General features: G+C 53.3%; 1 protein-coding gene across 1 annotated transcript; it reads right to left on the minus strand.

The window, feature by feature from the left end:
* Positions 1–5,877: 5,877 nt before the first annotated feature.
* On the minus strand, positions 5,878–22,609 carry LOC147339682 (uncharacterized). Its single transcript, XM_086388845.1, has 4 exons — positions 22,601–22,609; positions 22,217–22,321; positions 20,185–20,961; positions 5,878–7,227 (listed from the first exon to the last, which is right to left on the minus strand). Exons 1-4 carry the CDS (start codon positions 22,607–22,609, stop codon positions 7,144–7,146), a joined length of 975 nt encoding a protein of 324 aa, XP_086244971.1. The 3' UTR covers positions 5,878–7,143.
* Positions 22,610–23,109: the final 500 nt, after the last annotated feature.

A 23,109-nucleotide genomic window follows, 5' to 3' on the forward strand; every position in this document is an offset into this window, starting at 1 on the left:
GGATGCTGAAGCTGAAGCTCCAATACTCTGGCCACCTGGTGCGAAGACCTCACTCTTTGGAAAAGACCCTGATGCTGGGAAAGATTGAGGGCAGGAGGAGAAGGGGACAACAGAGGATGAGATGGTTGGATGGCATCACCGACTCGACGGACATGAGTTTGAGCGAGCTCCGGGAGTTGGCGAAGGACAGGGAAGCCTGGCATGCTGCAGTCCAGGGGTCACAAAGAGTTGGACGTGACTTAGTGACCAAACAACGACAACAGTGAAATTTAGCAGCGGGGTCTGAGGATCCTGGTTGGTCTCGCACGGGGTCCACCTTCAACCAAAACTCACAGACAAGCTTCATCACTAACTATCGCTGTACAATCGGTGCCTGAACCCCATACAAGTCATCAGCAGCTCCCTTGGAAAGCTCTTCTCCCTGCCAGAAAATGTCATTTTTTTTGAAAAAGTCTATAATGTGTATATCTGGTCAACCAGATGAATAAGCTAATTATGTGAGAAGATGCTGTCAAAACAGAAATTGCTTTTTATTTTAGAGACACGGGGAATGTTTGGGCAAGAATTAAAAAAAAAAAAAGACAGCACTTATTTTGATTGGGAGATTCAGAGACTGCCAGATTGCAGAAAAAAAAGTAATAAATGCAGAAAATAAATCGCTTTTGCACGGGTCTGAGAAAAGCAGGTCGTGGGCTTGGGAAAGGAGAGATACGCTGAAACTCAGGCTAAGGGTGATTTTTTTTTTTTAAAGGATGTTGATCAATTAAATGTTTTAACATATATTTACCTGGCATCAGTGGCAGACAACTTCAGAAAATGAAACAGCAAATATTTATAGAGTGCAGGTGTAGGAGTCTTCTCACCATACAGAGGTCAGGGTGAGGCAAGGGGTCTGTGAGACCGAAGCACAGTCAGAAGCAGAAAGCTGGCTTCATTGCTCACACGAACCATCACATTCTTCTCTCTGCGTTCTTAAGTGCTTTCTCAACTATGCCAAGCAATTCCTTCCAAGAGAAATGTAAGTCAGGACACTCACCGCAGGAACAGGGTCTCTGGGGATCAAAACATGTAGGAAACTCTGGTCTGCAAAAACTGAGCGTTTTGTTTTGGCACAATCTGTTTGTCTTCCCAGGGAGCTCAAGTTCAGCGGGGGCCGGGGGTGGGTGCTCTGGGACAACCTAGAGGGGTGGGAGGGAGGTTCAAGAGGGAGGGGACATGTATACGAATATTCAGGACTGATTTCCTTTAGGATGGACTTGGTTGGATCTCCTTGCAGTCCGAGGGATTCTCAAGAGTCTCCTCCAGCACCATAGTTCAAAAGCATCAATTCTTCGGCGCTCAGCTTTCTTTTAAGCTCCCTGCTGCTGCTGCTGCTGCTAAGTCGTTTCAGTCGTGTCCGACTCTGTGTGACCCCGTAGACGGCAGCCCACTAGGCTCCTCTGCCCCTGGGATTCTCCAGGCAAGAATACTGGAGTGACCAGGGATCAAACCCAGGTCGCCCCACAGTGGGAGGGCAGACTCTTAGCCACTGGACCAGCAGGGAATTCCCCAGTTGGTTTTAAAGAGTCATTTATTGGGTACAGAGCAAATGAAGATTGAAAGGGATTTAAAATAAATAATAAATTTTTTTCATTAAGTTTTAAAAATGAGTCTTGCTACATGCATGCTTTTAGAATTCACTGTTGAAAGAGGCCAAGTCTGCACAGGGGGAGCTCCCTGTGGACTCCCTTAAAAAAAAAAAAAAAAGATTTCCGAGCTTTATCCTACACTGAGCAAAGTGCATTTTCCTGGGGGCGGGGCGGTGCTCAGGGCTGTGCTTTAAAAAGGGGAGTGAAGAGGTGTGCGCTCGCCCAGACTACTCGGCGGAAGATGGAATTCTCTAGAGTCTAGATGCTACAAGGCCAGCTTTCATTGTCTCTCTGCTCCGCTGGTGCGGAACGATTCATTTAATCCCGGATAATTGGCTATTTAAACTTACCTGGCTGGCCCTGCTCAGAGATACACGGAGGTGGAGATTCCAAAAACAAACATGTTGTGCTGGAGAGGTGCCTTTGATTTAAAAAATAAAAGAGGAAGGGAAAGACGTGGGCCTTCCGGGCGTTACGAAATGAGCAACGCATGGACCTTCAGGCATTCCATCCGAGTTCCAACCACTTGTCCACACGGTGGGGAATACATGTTAGTCCTGCATTTTTTCCAGCTTCTAGAGCTGACGGGTGCTGGAGAAGACTCTCGAGAGCCCCCTGGACTGCAAGGAGATCCAACCAGTCCATAGTAAAGGACATCAGTGCTGAATATTCATCGGAAGGACTGATGCTAAAGCTGAAACTCCACTACGGCCACCTGATGGGAAGCGCTGACTCATAAGACACCCCGACGCTGGGAAAGACTGAAGGCGGGAGGGGACGACAGAGGATGAGATGGTTGGGTGGCATCACCGACTCGATGGACGTGACATCAACTCAGACTGGGGCTGAGTTGGACTGGTAGGACACTTTTCCTACCCTGCGTGACCCCCAGTGAGGAAGATAAATAGCCCCATTTCACACACGAGAAGAACCGTGAGCTGTCCCCACTGACATGGATGAAGAGAAGGAGCCAAATAAGCAAGTGAGAGTGTCTGGGGATTAATGCATGGGCCCAGCGGTTCGGACACGTGGAGCTTGAGTGGGGCTGGCTCCTGGCTTGTGATAACGGGGCCAAATGGCTCACATATATCAGCTCCCCAATCTATAAAAGATCAGCGGCATCTCTTCCCGGCTGGCAGGGCTGAGCCGGCGCCGTGACTCGGGTGATGCATTTTCGCTTTCACTTTCTGCAACAACAGACGCTGTGGTGATAGCAAACGCGGGGGCCAGATGCATGCCCTGTTTCCTCTATTACAATCGATCCCAGAAAGCGGCTCCGTCTCCTTCTTCCCGACGTGTTCATACTATTGTTTTTTTTTTAACTGATGTCTAGTTGGGACTTGCCTGGTGGTCCAGTGGCTAAGACTCTGGACTCCCAATGCAGGGGCCCAGGGTTTGATTCCTAGTCGGGAAACTAGATTCTTCACACTGCAGCTAAAGATCACAGGTATGACTACTAAGGCCCCGGAGGCAGCCAAATACATAAACATACACCAGCTTCTAGAGTAGACGGCTGCTGGAGCAGGCTCTTGAGAGTCGCTTGGACTGCAAGGAGATCCAACCAGTCCATCCTAAAGGAGATCAGTCCTGAATATTCATTGGAAGGACTGATGCTGAAGCTGAAACTCCAATCCTTTGGCCTCCTGACGTGAAGAACTGACTCATTGGAAAAGACGCTGATGCTGGGAAAGACTGAAGGCGGGAGGAGAAGGAGATGTCTACTCTACTGTAGAAACTAGAGTCGATGTTTGTTATTTCAAAAAAAAAAAAAAAAAAGACGTTAGTTAATTGACGCTGTTGTCTGCATTTCTCCTACACAGCAACTCTACATGAGTGAATCTGACTTCAGAGTTGTGTTTCTGAGTCCTCCTCCCTGCCCAGCATATAATGGATGATACATAAGTGTCTTTGTTATTATTACATGCAAAGGCATAATCGTGCGTCTATGACCTGTTGTTCAGTCGCTCAGTCGTGTCTGACTCTTTGCAACCCCGTGGGCTGCAGCACGCCAGGCTTCCCCGTCCTTCACCGTCTCCCAGAATTTGCTCAAATTCACGTCCTTTGAGTCAGCGATGCGATCCAGGAATGTCTATACGTACGCATGTGTGTTTGTATCCCAGTTATCTCAGCTGATTTAAATGCTTCCACTTCCGGCAGAGACATAATTGTGTATATACAACACACGCAGGTTTCACATCCAAAGTACACCGTGGGTTAGGCTGGCGCATTTCTTTTAAACCAGTGAGAACCGTGTTCACATATTTTATAATTTCTTCCTGTTTTGTTTTTTAGGTCTTTATTGAATTTGTTATACTGCTGCTGGTTTATATTTTATTTTCTGGCTACAGTGTATGTGAGATCTTAGCTCCCAAACCAGGGATTGAACCCTTGGCCCCTCAGTTGGCAGGTGAAATCTTAACCACTGGACCATCTGATTAGTCTCCAACAGTGAGAAATTGTTTTCATTAAAGTACAGTTGCTTAATACAATGTTGTATTAATTTCTGCTATACAGCAAATGAATTGTTACATTGTATATATATATATACGTATATATGTGTGTAATGTATATTCTTTTTTTGTATTCTTTTCCATTTATCACAGGATATTGAATAGGACCTTATCATTCCTTATGTTTTCTCTTATGTTTCCCCACAACACCACGATCTTTCAAAACGTATGAATATTCCTGATCTAATACCTTTTTTTCCTCCAAACTACCAATATGCGCCACCTCATGCGAAGAACTGACTCACTGGAAAAGACCCTGATGCTGGGAAAGATTGAAGGTGGGAGAAGGGGACGACAGAGGATGAGATGGTTGGATGGCATCATCGACTCGATGCAGCAAACTCAGGGAGTTGGTGATGGACAGGGAGGCCTGGCGTGCTGCAGTCCATGGGGTCGCAAAGAGCCAGACAGGACTGAGCGACCAAACTGAACTGAACCACTATGAGCAACAAACACTTATCAATAATCATCTTAATAATGTTTTTTTTTCTCTGGACTGAGACTTTTAGCAAGAATAGTGAGGATGCTGGATTCACGTGGATGTGGGTGTCCCCAAAATACAGAGTTTCTCACTGGGGCTGTTTGTGGATGAGGATGCGGTTTCTGCCAGTCCCTTTGATAACCTGTGCAGCACTGGGTTGGGTATGAGAGCCTGTGTTTTCCATTCATGTCCAGACTTTTCACGGGACCGTGAAAGACGACTGTCTTGCCGCCTTATCAGCGCCGCCCCAGGACACACAACTCCGACCTATAACCAACTCTTTACAGCCGCTGTGCAGAGTTCCCCAAGAGGGGCAAGATCATTTTTTTTTTTTTCAACATAATAATGTTTGAAAGAACAGTGTAAATTCTTATCTTCTTCACTAGCCTTCCAGGATAAACGGACAGGCTGCGACTTAATTAGACAATCCTGCGTCTATGGGGTTGCACAGAGTCGGACACGACTGAAGCAACTGAGCAGCAGCAGCAGCAGCAGCCCCCTTTGCTCTCAAAAAGGTTCGTTCTCAAGGTTATTTGGCAGGCTGGCGGCTCCGAGTGCAAAGAATCTGCCTGCAATGCAGGAGACGGGGGTTCCATCCCTGGATCGGGAAGATCCCCTGCAGGAGGGCATGGCAACCCACTCCAGTATTCTTGCCTGGAGAGTCCCATGGACAGAGGAGCCTGGCGGGCTACAGTCCATAGGGTTGCAAAGAGTCAGACAGGACTGAGCGACTTCCACGGGATGGGAGGGCTGTTTGAGGGGGAATGGCTGAGTTGCTTTGCTATTCACCTGAAATCATCACAACATTGTAAACTGGCTAAACCCTAGCAATATTTCTTGGAAGAACTGATGCTGAAGCCCCAATCCTCTGGCCACCTGATGTGAAGAGCTGACTCAGTTGAAAAGACCCTGATGCTGGGAAAGTTTGAAGGTGGGAGGAGAAGGGGATGACAGAGGATGAGATGGTTGGACGGCAGCACCAGCTCCATGGACATGAGTTTGAGCGAACTCCGGGAGTTGGTGATGGACAGGGAAGCCTGGCGTGCTGCAGTCCATGGGGTTGCAAAGAGTTGGACATGACTGATTGACCGAACAACAACAACCCTAATACAAGATGAAAATTTTAAAGTTTGGGGACGGGGGGAGAAAAGAAACACCTTCCCTTAATCGTCTACAGAATAAATGAATTCTCCATGCATCTTCCAAGGGTTAGCAGCCCACTAGCCCACCACGAGACAAAAGAGCCATAGCCCTGATGTGCGGTTTCAAAAATATTTTATTTTCTGGAATAGCCATAATGTCTGGAATAGCTTTTCTCTTTATTGCCCGTCTCCACGCAGGGGGCAGGCAGAAGCCACGAGACGAGATAAAACAGAGGCGCCACAGACCACACCCGCGGGACAGAAAGACGGAGCGCTTGGGGAGCGGGGGGTGGGTGGGGGGTAGACGTAGAAAACGCTCATCAGCAGCTTGAGAACGGGTCAGTGGGGGCTGGGGGTCGGCATCGGCGGGGACATTCACAGACACACACGCACCCCCCAGGGCGGGGGGCCCACCTCCACCGTCAACCTGGATCCCTCTCGGTTTAAACAGAGCAGACAGGAAAAAAAATATTAACAATAAATGCTCCAGAGTCCTCCGTGGCTGCCTGGAAGGGCTCCCACAAGTCTTATCCATGGTGCAACGTCGAAAGATCACTGCGGCATCCTTGAGAGTCCCAGAGAGAGACGACGCTACCGGGTGCGTTTTGGGGGAGGTCCCAGAACCCTCTTGTCCCGGTTGCAAAGTCCCCAGCATCTTGTATTTTCCAGGGTCACTCTCTTTTCTTCCCCATCCGGGTGTCTTCTCGCGGCAGACGGGTTAGAAACCCCTCAGAGTGGGGAGCGTCGGCAAGGAGAGCAGCTGGGATCCCTTGGGCGTCTTTCTCCTGCACGTACGGGACGAAGCCGAAGAGCTCCGGGCGCGCGGGCGCGTTTGTCAAGACGAACGGGGCTGCATCTGAGACGTGAGGAGGGTCGGACCGCAGCGGCGCCTGCCGTAAACGGTGATGGTGCGATCTGAAGCTGCTCGTCCTCCGCACGCGTCAAGCCGGGAATAAGCGGAGAGCCTTCCCGTGGGAGGCCCCGCTGGGCGGCAGGGTCCCCACCCGGAGAGTTATCAGTGCGCGCGGGGGCGAGGCGGATGGAAACTCCCCAGGAGGCACGGGGCCAGGTGGGCGGGGCTGGGGTGGGAACGCCCCCACCCCTGGGGGGGTGGATGGAGGTTGTAGATGCCAGCATGGCCACCCGCCCCGGGGGAAGGTTGACACCGGCTCGTGGGTCCTGACCGCCTCGTGATGGCTTCGCAAGACGGGTGATGGGGAGATGGGCTGGATCCTCGCAGGGGGTCCCCCCCCACCCTGCACCCCTGGGATGGCATGCCGGTTTCGCAAAGGAGGGCCCATCCAGGGACCCTCAGGCATTGGATCTTGCTTCCAGCCACATCAGAGTGGCGGCCACGCCCGTGGTCCACGCAGGGAATCTGCTCACGGCATCTTGTCTTCTACTTGGAAGACAGCAGGAACGGAAGAGTCCAGGACGACCAGGGTTTCTCTGTCCCTTCGGAGGCCCTAAGGGGGTTGTGAAGAGAAAAGAAAGAAGAGAAAGTGAAGTCGCTCAGTCCTGTCCGACTCTTTGCAACCCCACGGACTGGAGCCCACCAGGCTTCTCCTCCGTCCATGAGATTTTCCAGGCAAGAGTACCCGAGTGGGTTGCCAGTTCCTTCTCTAGGGGATCTTCCCAACAAGCGTGAGGCAAGGGCTTCCCTGGTAGCTCCGCTGTAAAGACGCCACCTTCCGATGCAGGAGATGCGGGTCTGATCCTGGGGTGATCAAACCAACTAACATTTAACACAGCAGGCACTTTTTTTTTTTTTTTTTTTTTGGTAATGATAAAAACGAAGAAAGAAGACAGGATGCTGAGCTTCTTACTGATGGTTAGGCGGAGAGTTCTAAGTGCACGTACAGAAGTATGGAATTTCAAAATATAACTCTAGTAAATTATGTATGTCTGGATATTACTTGTACATGATGGTTAGACAATTCTAAGTGCATGTACATAACTACAGAATTTTAAAATATAGCTTTAGTAAATTACATACGGAAGGTACGTACATGCCTATAAAATTTATACTTCACAGTCTATGTATGTGTCTGACTCTCTGTGACCCCATGAACGGTAGCCTGCCAGGCTCCTTTGTCTGTGGGATTCTCCAGGCAAGAATACTGGAGTGGGTTGCCATGTCCTTCTCCAGGGCATCTTCCTGACCCAGGGATCGAACCCACGTCTCCTCGGTCTCCTGCATTGGCAGGCAAGTTTTTTACCACCATGCCACCTGGGAAACCCAAAGAATATAGATGCTTTCATAAATTTCTATAAATGTTGTGTGTTAAAAAATAGAAACACATACCTCTACTACTATGTAAATTGACATGTTTGTTTTTGTATACCTACACACACATGCGTGTGTGTGTGTGTGTGTATAATGATACTATTTTGATATAGAGATCAGGTCAAATACATTGTTTCAATTGACTTCATCATTACCATTCTAGTTTCTTTTTCATGGCTACCAGACAAATGTTTCTTAGCACACCAATGTTTCTCTTCCACATTTATTGATACAGTTGGCACACAGGATAGTATAAGATGTCCACAATAAAGGTCTGATTCACATACATCATGAAATGATGACCACACGTTTCGTCAACATCCATCATCTTGTACAAATACAAAATTAAAGAAACGGATACAAATGTCTTTCTTGGGAAGAGGACTCTCAGGATTTCCTCTTAACGGCTTCCGTATAAGTCATATTATAATCTTTATCGTGTTTGCATAAAATCCTTAGTACTTATTTATTTTTCAACTTATTTATTTTTCAACTGGAAGTTTGGACCTCACCGGCTGCCAGAAAATTGCAAACGACTTCGGTGGCTCGTATTTGTTTTTCCTTTGGACAGCCCTGTTCTAGATCCTGTAAATATGGGGTTTCCAGGGGAAAAATGCAGAAATGGGGTGCCAGGCACCCCAGCAATTCTGTGCATGCGTGTGTGTGTACTATCTCCCTAGCCGTCTCTGGAGAACTCCTCTTTTTCCTTGAGACCTCGGGCAAGGGTCCCCGAGAAGGCTCCCCAGCCCCACACAGCAGTTCCACATATTTCCTGGCTCCTTGCCCAGACGTCTGATCCAGCACAGACCAGGCTGTCCCTTCATCCAATCACCTTGCCATCTCCCCAGCCAAGGGTTTACACTCAGAGCCGGTACCAGCCACGGCCAGCAAAGACTGCAGCCTCCGGGGGTCGTGAGGGAGCTCCAGGAAGTTGTCTTTGCTGAGCACTATGGGCTGACCCGTCAGTTTGCACGCGTGCTTGGGCATGTCTGACTCTTTGCGACTCCATGGACTGCAGCCCGCCAGGCTCCTCCATCCATGGGATTCTCCAGGCAAGAAGACTGGCATGGGTTGCCATTTCTTTCTCCACAGGATCGTTCTGATCCAGGGATCAAACCTGCATCTCCTGCATTGCAGGCAGATCCTTTATCGTCTGCTTCCAGCTGGAAAGCTTGGGCTGAACTAAGTCTTCCCCAAAACTCAGACGTTGCAACTGTCACCCAAGGACCTCAGGATGGGGCTGTGTTTGGAGACGGTCCTTAAAGAGAGAATGAAGGTAAAATGAGGTCACTAGGCTGGTCCTGATCCCGTAGGACTGGCGTCCTCATGAGAAGAGGAGGTTGGGACACAGACACACACAGGGAGGACCATGTGAGGACTCAGGGAGGAGACGGCCGTCCACACGCCCGGAGAGAGGCCTCAGGAGGAAACGGCCCTGACCACACCTGGCTCTCAGACTCCAGCCTTCAGAATGTCATTGCTCACTCATTCAGTCGTGTCCGACTCTTTGCAACCCCATGGACTGCAGCACGCCAGGCCTCCCTGTCCATCACCAACTCCTGGAGCTTGCTCAAACTCATGTCCATTGAGTTGGTGATGCCATCCAACCATCTCATCCTCTGTCGTCCCCTTCTCCTCCTGCCCTCAATCTTTGCCAGCATCAGGGTCTCTTCCAATGAGTCAGCTCTTCGCATCGGGTGACCAAAGGACTGGAGTTTCAGCTTCAGCATCAGTTCTCCAAATGAACATTCAGGACTGATCTCCTTTAGGATGGACTGGTTGGGTCTCCTTGCAGTTCTAGGGACTCTAAAGCATTGATGCTACAGGCCTGATGGAAGGGAGTGGATGATGTGAGAGAAAGAGAGACAGATAGACAGACAGTCAGCGAAGGAGAGACACGGGGGAAGAGCCAGACAGGGAGACAGAGTGACGGGAAACAGGGCCATGGGGAAAAAACGACAGCGAGAGAAACAGGAGGACAGAGATAGAGACAGAGAGAAAGAGCCACAGAGACAGGCAGACGAGGAGATACAGAGAGACAGACAGACGGAGACAGACAAGGAGAGACGGAGAGAAAGAAACAGACAGAGAATCACAGAGAGAGAGGCCTGGAAAGAGCCAGGGAGACAGACAAGCAGAGACAGAGAGCCAGCCAGCCAGACAGACAGGAAGAGACAGACAGGGAGAGAGAGAGACAGAGACAAATAGACAAAGATGGACAGACAGAGAGCCAGAGAGCCAGACAGACAAGGAGAAACAGAGAGGCAGACAGACAGACAGACAGCGAGCGCGTCCCAGGGCCGGGTCGGGCGCCCGTCTCAGCTCTGCGGCCCGGTGAACACGAGCCTCCGGGAACGTGGAGGCTGCGGTCGGCCGGGTCCCTGCCCCACGGGGGGTGTGAGGTCCCGACTCCCCCGACGCTGCTTCCAGAAGGGACCCCTGAGACGGGAGGCAGGGAAGGATCTGCAGCCCGGGAGACCACGCGGGCGCATCGGGTCGCGTAGGAGGCATCGCAAAGCTCCTCCCACGAAGGAGGCGGGGCTGGGGACCCAGCAGAGGCAGTGCCGCTGTGCACTCGAGGCTGGGGAGCCGAGCGGGCACCGTCGAGCAGGCCGGGAAGGAGCCCTTATCAGCGCTCCCACCAGCGCCTTCACCTCATTGCCAGAAGACGCCTGGGGGCACCCAGCCTCCAGGGCCGCAAGAGGGACACGTTTCTGAGGTTTTGAGCTCCGCCGCTGCCCCAGACACAGCACTGCTTACTTCAGCTTTTGCAAGGAGGCTCACCTGTCAGTCCCAACCAGACACTCCACCATTCACAACCCCGTAAAGTCCAGCTTCCCTGGTGGCTCTGACGGTAAAGAATCTGCCTGCAGGGCAAGAGACGTGGGTTCGATCCCTGGGTCAGGAAGATCCCCTGCAGGAGGGCATGGCAACCCACTGGAGTGTTCTTGCCTGAAGAATCCCATGGACAGAGGAGCCTGGTGGGCTGCAGTCCCTGGGGTCACAAAGAGTCAGACACGACTCTGAGCAACCACATACATTCACTGCAAGGACCGATGCTGAAGCTGAGACTCCAATCCTTTGGCCACCTGATGCGAAGAGCTGACACATTGGAAAAGACCCTGATGCTGGGGAAGATTGAAGGCGGGAGGAGAAGCGGATGACAGAGGATGAGATGATTGGATCGCATCACTGACTCGATGGACGTGAGTCTGGGTGAACTCTGGGAGTTGGTGATGGACAGGGAGGCCTGGCATGCTGCAGTTCATGGGGTCGCAAAGAGTTGGACATGACTGAGCGATTGCACCACAGCAATTCAGAAGCCTGGGACTTTGTGCTAGTGATGGAAGCTGACATCCTGGTTTCCAGGCCAACTCCGGGCCTCCCCTGGTTTCACCTCATTCTCTTACAGAGAGGAGGCTGGCTGGGCACGCCAAACAGGACGGGCAAATATAGGACCTGAAACAGGTCACCCAGCTCTGGCAGAAAGTGGCCTCTCTTTATAGCTCAGCAGACTAAATAAAGCCCTGAGCACTGAAGAAGAGACAGGGGAGAGGCTTTCATTCCAGGAGACGAATAATTATTTCCTAAATAGAATTCCTTTGGTTGTTTTTATTTAAAAAAAAAGAAACAAAGAAAGAAACAGGTCTTCCCTGGTGAGTCAGACAGTAAAGAATCTGCCTGCCAATGCAGGAGACCAGGGTTCGATCCCTGGATTGGGAAGATCCCCTGGACAAGGGAATGACAACCCACTCCAGTACTCTTGCCTGGAGAATCCCATGGACAGAGGAGCCTGGTGGGCTTCGGTCTGTGGGGTTGCAAAGAGTTGGACAGGACTCAGAGACTTTCACTCTAGAAACATTTCAAGGAAAAAAAAAAGAAAAAGATGACAGAGAACAAAATGAACTTCAGACAGAGTAAAACTTTAGGATGCTTGTTCCTTAAAAAAAAAAAAAACACAGTGAAATTTTACTTTTCACGAGCAGATGGATCCCAAACTCTTTCCAACCTGCCTGAAGAAGTCACGGGAAATTTCAAAGTAAGTCAATAAAGGGATTTCCCTGGTGGTGCTGTGGTTAAATGCAGGATATGTGGATTTGATCCCTGGTCGGGGAAGAAAGATCCCACGTGCCTTGCAATGTGGCCACATTTTTTTTTTTAAGTTAATAAAAACTAAAACACAAGGAAGGCTTAAGGACAGTCGGTTCTTCGATGAGGTGACCCACGTCTCTCAAAATCGCGGTGCTGGCCAAATCACAGTGCTGATAAAAATCAAAGGATTTCAGGAGATTTCGAGATGATCAAGTTACCTCAAGTGGTAACACTTGAGGGCTTTGTCATGCACACATCAAAAAACAAGGATGACAAGAGAGAGAGAGAGAGAGAGGGAAGAATGGAATTCTCACCTGGGAAACCCCACGGACAGAGAAGCCTGGCGGGCTACAGTCCACGGGGTCGCAAAGAGTCGGACACGACTGCAGCGACTTAGCACGCACGCACGTGTTTATAACTGAATCATTCTGCCATATGCCTGAAACTATTGTTAACACTGTGAACAAAGTATGTTTCAGTAAAAATTGTAGGAAAGCGTAAGGTGTGACACAGCAAGCTGCTCAGAGTGTCCTGAACAGATAGAGTCAAGGGTGCATTTGACCTTTTATTAATGTTATCACCCTATGCTGGCCATGGACACCCCGGGCGACTGGTCAACCCAGGTCTTCAACCGTCCTCACACTCACGCAAACACCAGCACCTGCGGGCATGCTCAGGCATCGAAGGAGCCACCGGGAGGCAAATGAGGGGGGGGACAGGCTTTCATCTGGTCCCATGCAGACTGAGACCCAGATGGCCCTTCCTCAGCCACTGCTGACCCTGGCAGGCTGCCCTTCAGATTCCCACAGACCACGTGCCTGGACTCTCGTTTTCACCACGCAGAGGAAAACCCAACAGCACCTCCCAGGGATTTGTAAGGAGCACATGAACCAACCTTAAACCTACAGGAGATGCTTAATGAATTGTGATCCCTGCTCTCAGCCCCTTAAAAGCCAATCGGTGGTGGGGAGGAACTTCCCAGGTGGTCTTAAGTGGTTAAGACTATGAGTGCAAATGCAGACGCCATGGGTTCGATCCCTGGTCCGGGCAGATTCCATATCAGTTCAGTTCAGTCGCTCAGTCGTGTCCGGCTCTTTGCGACCCCGTGGACTTCAGCACGCCAGGCTTCCGTGTCCATCACCAACTCCCAGAGCTTGCTCACACTCACGTCCATCAAGTCGGTGATGCCGTCCAACCATCTCATCCTCTGTCGCCCCCGATATCCCACAGGCCCCAGACCAACTAAGGCCATGCTCCGTAACCGCAGGACCTGCGTTCTGGACTCCGGGAGCCCCAGCCAGAGAAGCCACCGCAATGAAAATACAAACATTCCAACTCAAGAGAGGAGTCCCCAATCACCGCAATTAGACAAACAACAGGCTCAGCAACCAAGACCCCCAGTGCAGCCAGAAATAAGGAAATACGTTAATTAAAAAGAAAAAAATTCCAACTGGGGAGAGAAGGTGTGAATGCCTCGCTGAGAACAACCAGTGTACCGGACTTCACACACATACGTCTGACCCCTCGCCCCACCAGCGGAGAAGGCTCCTGTCTGCTTTGGACTATTTGGGGCATCCTTATGGAATTGCCTCCGAGGGGCCCATCCAGCCGTCACCTTCTGCTCTCGCTATTTTGAGCTAAAATCCGCATTTGCCAAATTGGCGTCCAGAGTCATTTCCCTGGATTGGCTCCGGAAGAAAGCTGAGCTCTTCTCCAAAAGTCCTGGTTGTGGGGGGAGTCGAGGGCAGGCTGGGCGTTGCTGGAAAGAACAGTGGAGGGTCGATGTCTGTCGAATCAGGGTGGGGACGTGGGTTTTGGGGAAAAGACACCCCTCCCAGCGAGAAACGGGGAAGGGTGTAGACCCTGTGCGGCCGTAGGTCAAGTTTTAGATTCCATTTGGGATGCACAGACTCAGCCTGTGTTGGCGTTGGAGGTGGGGGAGGGGTGTGACTTATGGAAACACTGCCTTTTAGAGACAAATTGATTCCAAAGGCACAGTAGGGGTCTAGAACCTTCCACGCATGCTAAGTTGGTTCAGTCGTGTTCGACTCTGTGTGATTCCATGGACTGTAACCCTGCCAGGCTCCTCCGTCCATGGGATTCTCCATGCAAGAATACTGGAGTGGGTTGCCATGCCCTCCTCCAGGGGATCTTCCCGACCCAGGGATTGAACCTGGGTCTCCCCCATTGCAGGTGGATTGTTTACCATCTGAGCCACTCGGGGAGTCCCGGGACATTCCACGGGGCTGTTCACCTCTTCGAATGAACTGTCTTATCCCTGTGTGCACAGCCCAGCATCTGAGCCTGGACTGCGGGCTTCAGACACTGATTCGGGGCCCCACCAGCCATGTGGCCTCCGCCCCCGACGAGAACTCTCCCCTGCACCTTCCAGGTTCGGATCCATTTCACTCCGCAATCTCAGTGTAGGCTGACACACAGAGAATACGGCGTCTTGAAACTTACAGGTGAGATGTTCTTATCTTCATTTGTTTTTGTTCAGTCGTTCAGTCGTGTCTGACTCTTTGCGACCCCATGGACTGCAGCACGCCAGGCCTCCCTGTCCATCACCAACTCCGGGAGTTCACCCAAACCCATGTCCACTGAGTCGATGATGCCATCCAACCATCTCATCCTCTGTCGTCCCCTTCTCCTCCCACCCTCAATCTTTCCCAGCATTGGGGTCCTTTCCGATGAGTCAGATCTTTGCATCAGGTGGCCAAAGTTATTGGAGTTTCAGCATCAATCCTCCAATGAATATTCAGGACTGATTTCCTTTAGGACTGAGTATCTTCATTACCTGCCAAGTATTACCTCTTCGTGCCCACGTATTTTAGGAGCATCTGCAACTCAGACCATTTTAAGGGTGAACATCTGTGAAGTGAAGCAAAAATGGGAACCACAGCTACGGTACGAGGCATCGTGATGGTTTGACAAACATTCTCTGCCTCCTTTGTTTTTTTTTTTAAGCTGAAAATAGCTTGAGGAGCAAGAATCAGATTCCATACCCAATTCTTTCCTGCCCCGAAGTCACTTATCTGGAGTTATGACATGCTTACTTCTCACATAGACTCTAGATTTTCAGGGATACGGCATGCCGTGGGAGGCCGGCTGGTGTGTGGCCCAGCTAATGGGGTATGAAACCCCTGCAGCCAAAGTTTTTAGCTGAGACCACGCCCCCGCCCCCCACACCCTGGGTCACACATCCTGAGCAAACGTAACCGCCCAGACGGAAAAAAAAAAAAAAAAACCACCGAAAAAGTTGAGCACAGCTTAGCAACTGAACGCCAACAATAAAACAAAGACCTCTAGCCACTTCTGGGCCTGTCTGCTCCTGTGCTGCTTGAGCTTAAGTGTTAGGAAGCTCTTTCTTTTTCTTAAAGAAAATCTATTTTTATAGTTGGCAGCGTGAGAGCCCTGTGGCATATGGGATCTTAGCTCCCTGACCAGACCCGGGACTGAACGTCTGTTTCCTGCATTGGCCGGCTGATTCTTTACCTCTGGATTCCCAGGGAAGTCCCAGGAATGAGTTAGTTGCTCAGTCGTGTCTGACCCTTCTCGACCCCGTGGACTGCAGCCCGCCAGGCTCCTCTGTCCGTGGGATTCTCCAGGCAAGAAGACTGGAGTGGGTTGCCAGGCCCTCCTGCAGGGGATCTTCCCAACCCGGGGATCGAACCTCGATCTGAGCCTGCAAGGAAGTCCCAGAAAGTTCTTTCCTCTCTGATTGACAAACCGCCTCCTTATTCGTGTCATCGACACGCCCTGCTTGTAGGTCCTGCAGGCTCTGTTTCTGTTTTCTGTGACGCTTATCTGCAGACTCAAGGAGCTCACTTCCAACAGCTAACTGATCTTCGAAAGAAGCTGAGATTTCTCTTTGCCTCTGTGGAGACCCTCCAGTTTGAGGAATGGGGGGAGAGAAGCTGCAGATGGGAAGTCTGGAGGTGTCTTAACACAATCTCTGGTGGATCGAAACCGTTAAGAATCTTGTCTGCAGTTCGGGAAAACTGGGTTCGATCCCTGGAGGAGAAGATGGCGACCCAGTCCAGCGTTTTTGCCTGGAGAATCCCATGGACAGAGGAGCCTGGCGGGCTACAGTCCATAGGATCACAAAGAGTCCGACACAACTTAAGAGACTGAAAAACAGCACCTAGAAATATGCATTAAGCAGTTAATTTGTAGTGTATCCAAAAAAAAACCGTAACAGAACAATATTATTCTTAAACCGTAAGGAATAGGTTAAGATAGAAACACAATTTAAAACTGTTTTGAATGGAAATGCAACCAATGCAGGTTTTGGCTTTTTTTAAACAACAAAAAACATTTTGTACTGGGGAATAGCTGATTAACAATGATGTGATGGTTTCTGGTGGACAGCAAAGGGACTCAGCCAGACATGTACATGTATCCATTCTCCCCCAAACTCCCCTCCCACCCAGGCTGCCACATGACACTGAGCAGAGTTCCGTGGGCTGTCCAGCAGGTCCTTGCTGGTTCTCCATCTGAAATACAGCAGTGTGTCCATGTCCATCCCAGACTCCCTGACTATCCCTTCCCCGATTCTTCCCCCTGGGAACCATAAGCTGATTACAGAGTATTGAGCAGACTTCCGTGTGCTGGACAGCAGGTCCTTGCTGGTTCTCCGTGTTGAATACAGCAGTGCGTCCACGTCCATCCCCAACTCCCTGACTATCCCTCCCATAAGTTTGTTCCCTAAGTCTGTGAGTCTCTGTTTTGCAAATAAGTTCGTGTGCATCATTTCAAGATTCCGCACTTAAGGGATGTCACAGGACATTTTTCCTTCTCTGTCTGACTCCCGTCACTCAGGACCGACACAGCTTTTGTTTACAAACACAGGTGAGTGTGCACGCAGGTCCTCGGGGAGAAGAGCGTGGAGACTGTTGGTGACTGATCCTGTTTTCCTTGTGATCTTAGGAAAGTTACGTAACCATTTTCTTTTTAGCCTGTCTCTTTTTTTTTTTTCTTTCTTCTGTTCTGTGTAATTGAGATAATCATTGGGCTCATGTTACTGTCAGGAGCATAAAACGCGATGTAAATAATAATCCTTCTTCACTGTCTGGAACTTTGTAACACGCTCTCGGGGACTATTAGATGCAAGTGCTATTTATAGGAATCCACATTCTTTTTTTTTTTTCTTTTCTTTCTGGCAAGCACTCTGCATTCCTTGCCCACCCCGGAGAAAGTTCAGAAGGAGACAGGGCACCCTGTCACTTGCAGACCAGCAACCTGGGTGGGCTTGCGATTCATCTGTCTGGACCCCCCGAGAACGATCCTTGGCAGAGGCTGCATTTTCTTTAGACAGACTACAGCCACAGGGTCCGCAGAGCTCCACCTCCAGGTCTCAGAGCTCCCGTGGAGAAGGGGTGGAGGAGTGGACAGATATACTGATGGATGTAGCAGGGGACAGGTCTCCCGAGTGGACCCCGTCTGCTGCCAGGGTGACTCTGTCCTTTGCCGGGGACTCCGAACTTCCCAGCCCTGTGACCTTGGGCGGCAAACCACCTTGCTTTCTATACCTGAAATGGGGCTCTTGGCAGCGATCCCGAAGCCCATTTGGGAAGGTCTTCTGTAGATCACAGAGGCCACGGCGAACAGGAGGGCCAAGGTTTCATTTTGTCTAAAGTGCTGTCCTTGTACCCTGGTCTTTTTTTTTTTTAATTTGGAAGGGAGAGGTGTCTATGTACCGTGACAATTCCTATCTGACAGCAAGAGCATTTACTTTATCGGGGGCAGCGTGGCTTTACCACAGTGTGCTAATTTCTGCTGTACCACAAAGGGAATGAGCTCTGAACCTCTGCACATGCCCCCTTCCTCTGACCTCCCTCTCACCCGCCAAGCCACCACGGGGCAGCTGCCTTTATACCCGCCAGCCTGTCTGAATCCTGGGTTCCTGCCCTGATTTTTGCCGTGCCCCGCTCTGCAGACACTCGGGGACGGCAGTGCAGGAGACACGTCTCCTGGGTCGTGGAGGTGACATGCAGGTGGATGGGAAGGCTTTTCTGGGAAACGGAAGGGACAGCCATCTGCTGGGATTGAAGAGGCCTGAGAGGAAAAGAACCCACAGAGAGGCCGACAGTGTATCAACCAGATGGGAACGGGGCCCCAGGGCTCTGGGGTGCGTGCGTGGCCGCGGGGACCGACACTCCACCGTCAGGAAACCCCCCCAAGGATGGTCATGGTTACATAATTTGGGCTCTTTTCCCCATCGACTGTGTTTTCCTCCCAGAAAGGAGGGGGGGCTTCCCACGAGGGACGCCCCTCAATCCCAGCAACCTTCTCCAGGCTCGTCTCAGATTCGGGTATCTAATCTTTTTTTTTTTTTCTCTCTTTTTTTTCTTTTTCCCCTTAGATTTAGATTTTAGAATTTAGGCGTCTGAACGACGTCTAGATGTTGGAGTATCTCTGCTTGTCCCACTGTGACCTCCTGCAGAGCGTGTGTTTGTTATCATTTGAGCCGTGTGCAGTGTGTGAGGCTCGGACGTGTGAGGTCCTTTCTCCGATGATGAGGAGGGGGAGGAATAGTTTTTCAAGGTATCCGGACACCTTTTCATCCTGTTTCTGCCCAGCTCATGTCACCTGATAGCTAGAGCACCGGAGAGCTTCAGAAATTGACATGCTGCTTCAGACATTGACAAGTATTAGCCTGGTCTGTTTAGAGTCTGTCCTAGGCTTTGGTTCTTGAGCTGGGGACGTTGTGGGGGCGGGGGGCGGGCAGGGGAAGGGGCTGGGGGTCTTGGGAAGCTGGGACAGGCCATTTACGGGTGTAGGAGATAAACAGTGACATCTTAGTAGACAGGTTCCCCGAGCCAGCTCCACGGAACGCCTTTAGGACGGCTTTACAAGGTGTGAGTGTGTGTGTTTGGGGAGGGGAGGCTGGGTTTCCTGGGGTCTTTCTTGAGTCCTCCCCCACCCAAAACCCAACAGTGCTTTTGTTTACTTAAAAATGGGTCTCCCTTCCTCTCCCTCCTGGGGCCCAGATACTGGATCCTGGCGGATACACAGCGTGAAAAGCCGCAGAGCGCTAGACGCTGGACTAGGGTGACACCAATTTTAACCACAGGAGAAAACCCAGAGGACCCAGGAGAGAACGCACAGCACACGGCTGATGGCCCCAAACCAGACGCTCTGGCTCCTCTCGGGGGGTTTGTCCAACCATTCCTGGGGAGCAGGAGACACTGTCTGCCTTTTCGGTCTCCTTAACCCTCAGGGGGCTGGAAACGGCTTAGAGGCAGAGAAACACCCCGGAGCGCGAATTGCACAGAGCAGAACTGGTTGAGGGTTGAGGCAGCTCGCACATGACCGCCAGGACCCAAAACGTTTCCCCCCACCCGCGGCTCATCCCCCCGCCGCCGCCCCCATTCCTGCCCTGATTACCCCAGGAAGACGACCTAGCTCTCTGCGGATGCATAAATTGGCAGTCTATTTCAGCTGGGTGTTTTTGCTCACACGTTCTTTTTGTAGAGGAACGCTCCGGAGGAATGCTATCTTTTTTTTTTTTTTTGTAATGTTCTTGCTAACAAGATCTTTATTTAAGTCACAAACTTGCTCCCGGAGCCCTGGTGTGGGGCAAAGCTTTCCCTTCTCTCCGTCTCCTCTGGGGTGGGGGTAGGGAGGTGGACGCGGGAGGAAGCCCCGAGCCAGCGGGGTGGCACCCACCTTGGGAGTGCCCGGGAACGCGAGGAGGGCGCTCCGCGGGCTTTCGAGCGCTTTTCCCGCGAGCCACGGGCTGGGGGAGGGGGGACCCCGGGCGCTCGGTACCGCTCGGACCGGGCCGCCGCGCAGGGGGTGACCGATGGCGGGAGCGCCCAGCCTCTCGGAGGGACCCAAGGCGCCCCAGCGCGTTCCCCGCCTAGCGCCTCCCGCTGGCCGGCGAGTCCCGGGGCGCAGCGCCCCACCGGGGACGGTCCCGCGCCCGGCTCCCGCGCCCTGCGCGAAGTTGTGGCTCCTCTCCGTACCCCCCCAACACCTCCGCCGCCGCCAACCCCCGCCCCTGGCTGGCCCCGCAGGGCGGCCGCCCGAGCGCGCTCACCCGCTCCGTCCGGTCCGTCGTGAAGGTCACGGGCAGGGGGCGCGGGCGGCGGGCGCCGCGCGGCGGGGCCCGGGGCCGGGGTGGGGGCGCGCGCCGGCTGGCCCCGCGGCCCCCATGCCGGGCGCCCGGGCGCCCTTCAGCGCGGCGGGGCACAGGGCCGGCGGCGCTCAGATGCCGTGGTCGCAGTCCACATCGCGGCAGATGTACCAGAGGATCACGTACAGGATGAGCAGAATGGCGAAGATGAACAGCGCCACCAGGATGGCCTTGGTCACGGGCGAGATGAGCGACTGCATGGCCCCGGCGGGGCGCGCGGGCGGGGGCGCGGGGCGCGGCGCTCACGACCCCCGAGCGCGCCCGGAGCCCCGCGCCGGCCCCGCGCCGCATCCGCAATGCTCCGTGCCGGGGCTCCGGCGGGGGGGCGGCCGGCGGCAGCGAGGCAGGGCCCCCGCCGCTCGGCCGCGGCAGCTCCCGGGGCGGCTGCGCGCGGGGAGACCCCCACCCCGCAGCGCCCACCCCGGGCTCGGCCCTGCGCTCACCGCGCCCGGCGTCCACCGGGCTGGGCGGGCGGCGGGCGGGCGGGGGCCGCGGCCATGGGCGAGGACGCGGACGGCCGCGAGGAGGCGGCGCGCCCCGGCAAGTCCCCGCAAAGTTGGGCGGCGGCGGCGGCGGCGGGCGCGCACTGACAGGTGGATGGAAGCCCGGCCCCTCGCGGGGCGCAGCGCGCGGCCGTGCGGGGCGCGCGGGGGGCGCGCGGGGGCGCGCTCGCGGGAGGGGCTGCGGAGCGGGGTGGGGGGTGGTCGGGGGGGTAGTCGGGGGGCGACGCCTGCCGCGTCCCTTGCCCAGCGCCCCCGCGCACGCGCGCTCCCGCGCGCCCCTGGTGCCTGTGCGCCCCGGTCACCTCGCGCCCGCGGTCTCAGCCTTGGCGAACTCCCTCTGCTTGCCTTTCCGCAGGGTGGGGTGATGTGGTGAGGGGGAGCGCCCGCCGCAGACCCGGAGATGGGAGGCCGCGGCACCCAAGTCTCGCGCACCCCCCGCACACGTGCCCCCTCGCGCCCCTTGCGCCTGTGCGCTCTGGTCTCCTAGCGCGCTGTCTCGGCCTTGGCTGTCTCCCCATCTTGCGTCTCCGCGTGGCCTCCCCCCTCCCCCGTCTTTCTATGTGTCTTCCCCGAGTCCACACCTCTCCGCGTGACCCCTCCGTCCTTAATTCTCTCGGTCCCAAACCCCTAACTCTCCACCAGGCCCCCTGCCCCATCCGACACTGACAGCTGGTGCCCTGAGCTGTAATGACAGGAATGTGGGATTCAGGGTTGTGTCCGGGGTAGGGGGAGGGTCAGCTGATGGAGAAAGACAGCCCCTTCCTCCTCTTTTCTCGCCTGTGGTTGAACTGGGGTGGGGGGCTTTGGGTTCGACCAGAGCGTCCTTACATAGAGGGTGGTGGGGTGGGGAGCACACTGCACGGGCTGCAGCTCTTGGAATAGCCATGTGGGTTTTGCCCTGCCGGGCTGGAAACCTCCCTCCATAGACGTGTGTCTCCCAGCCTCCTGGGCGCCGTGTGGGTGAGGAACCGGATGCTGTCCCGGAACACACACACACCCCTTTCTTTAGGCCACAAGGGGCAGGCCCAAGGAAAGGAGAAGGAATTCACTAAGGCAGGAGGAGAAGGGGCCGACAGAGGATGAGATGGCTGGATGGCATCACTGACTCGATGGACGTGAGTTTGGGTGAACTCTGGGAGTTGGTGATGGACAGGGAGGCCTGGCGTGCTGCAGTCCATACAGTCACAGGGAGTCGGACGTGACTGAAGCGACAGGCAGCCGTGGCCTCCAGAGCCTGGCGGGCAGGACGCAGGACCTGACCTCTCCAGGAGCAGCATCTCCTGTGATGAGACCTTAGTGGGGATGCAGGCAGGACGTGTGGGGTGACTGCACGGCGAGGCTCTGGTCTGGTGTGAACCCAGGGCAGGAAAGACTCCCCTGTGGATTGCAGAGAGACCCTGGACCGCTTGCTGAAGCCACGCCTCTCCCACTACGGTCTCCCCATCAGGACGATATAAGGTGGGGGGCAGAGGGTGCCTGCTGGAGCCAAAGACGGAGCCCTCGATGATGGCTCCGGGAGGCCAGGATGGGTCTGCCGTCTGTGCAGGAAGTAGGAGATGGGCGCACCTGGATGGGCAGGATTTACAAGTAGGGGGACGTCTCAAGCCCACCTGGAAGGAGGAATACTAAGTATCTGTACACACAGTCGCCCCCAGGAAGGATCCGGTGAGCAGGAATTTGTTGTTGTCATTCAGTCGCTCAGTCGTGTCCAACTGTCTGCGACCCCATGGACTGCAGCACACCAGGCCTCCCTGTCCATCACCAATTCCCAGAGCTCTCTCAGACTCACGTCCATCGAGTCAGCGATGCCATCCAACCGTCTCCATCTGCGTACGTTTGCCTAACACCTTTTCTTGCCCCCGAGTGTAAAATCCAATCTGGAAATCCTGGCCAGAGCCTCCCTGGAGGGAAACTTGAAGTTTAGAAGGAAATCGTGAGTGGACAGACATGCCCTCCTCCTGGCTTTGCTGCGATGGTTTTCAAACTGCAGGTCGCCACTGCTGACATGGTCCTGAGTTCGACTGGGTGGATGCGATGGGCATCCTTAAGAAATCCGGTGGGTTATAATACGGCAGAAGGCGCCACCTGCAGTGAGCAGCCACCTTGTGAGGAAACTCTAATGTGTGTGTGTGTGTGTGTGCACATGCACACACATGCTGGCTGGTGAAGCAGATTATATGTCAAACAGGCTAAAGGCTTACATGGTAAAGAATCTCCCTTCCAATGCAAGAGACCAGGGTTCAATCCCTGGGTTGGGAAGATCCCCTGGAGAAGGGAATGGCAACCCACTCCAGTGCTTGTCTGGAGAACCCCACGGACAGAGGAG

Source organism: Bos grunniens, chromosome X (genome assembly GCF_055505025.1).
Source record: "Bos grunniens cultivar Pamir isolate PY7600 chromosome X, Bosgru_T2T1.0, whole genome shotgun sequence".
NCBI lineage: Eukaryota > Metazoa > Chordata > Mammalia > Artiodactyla > Bovidae > Bos > Bos grunniens.

Excerpts from the sequence above, each read along its gene's own strand:
- LOC147339682 (XM_086388845.1), bottom strand. Across the intron at positions 20,962-22,216 it reads ATCGTCCTGATGGGGAGACC|CCCCTCCCGCGAGCGCGCCC; the intron begins GTAGTGGGAGAG and ends CCCGCTCCGCAG. Across the intron at positions 7,228-20,184 it reads CGACGGACCGGACGGAGCGG|GGCCTCCGAAGGGACAGAGA; the intron begins GTGAGCGCGCTC and ends CAACCCCCTTAG.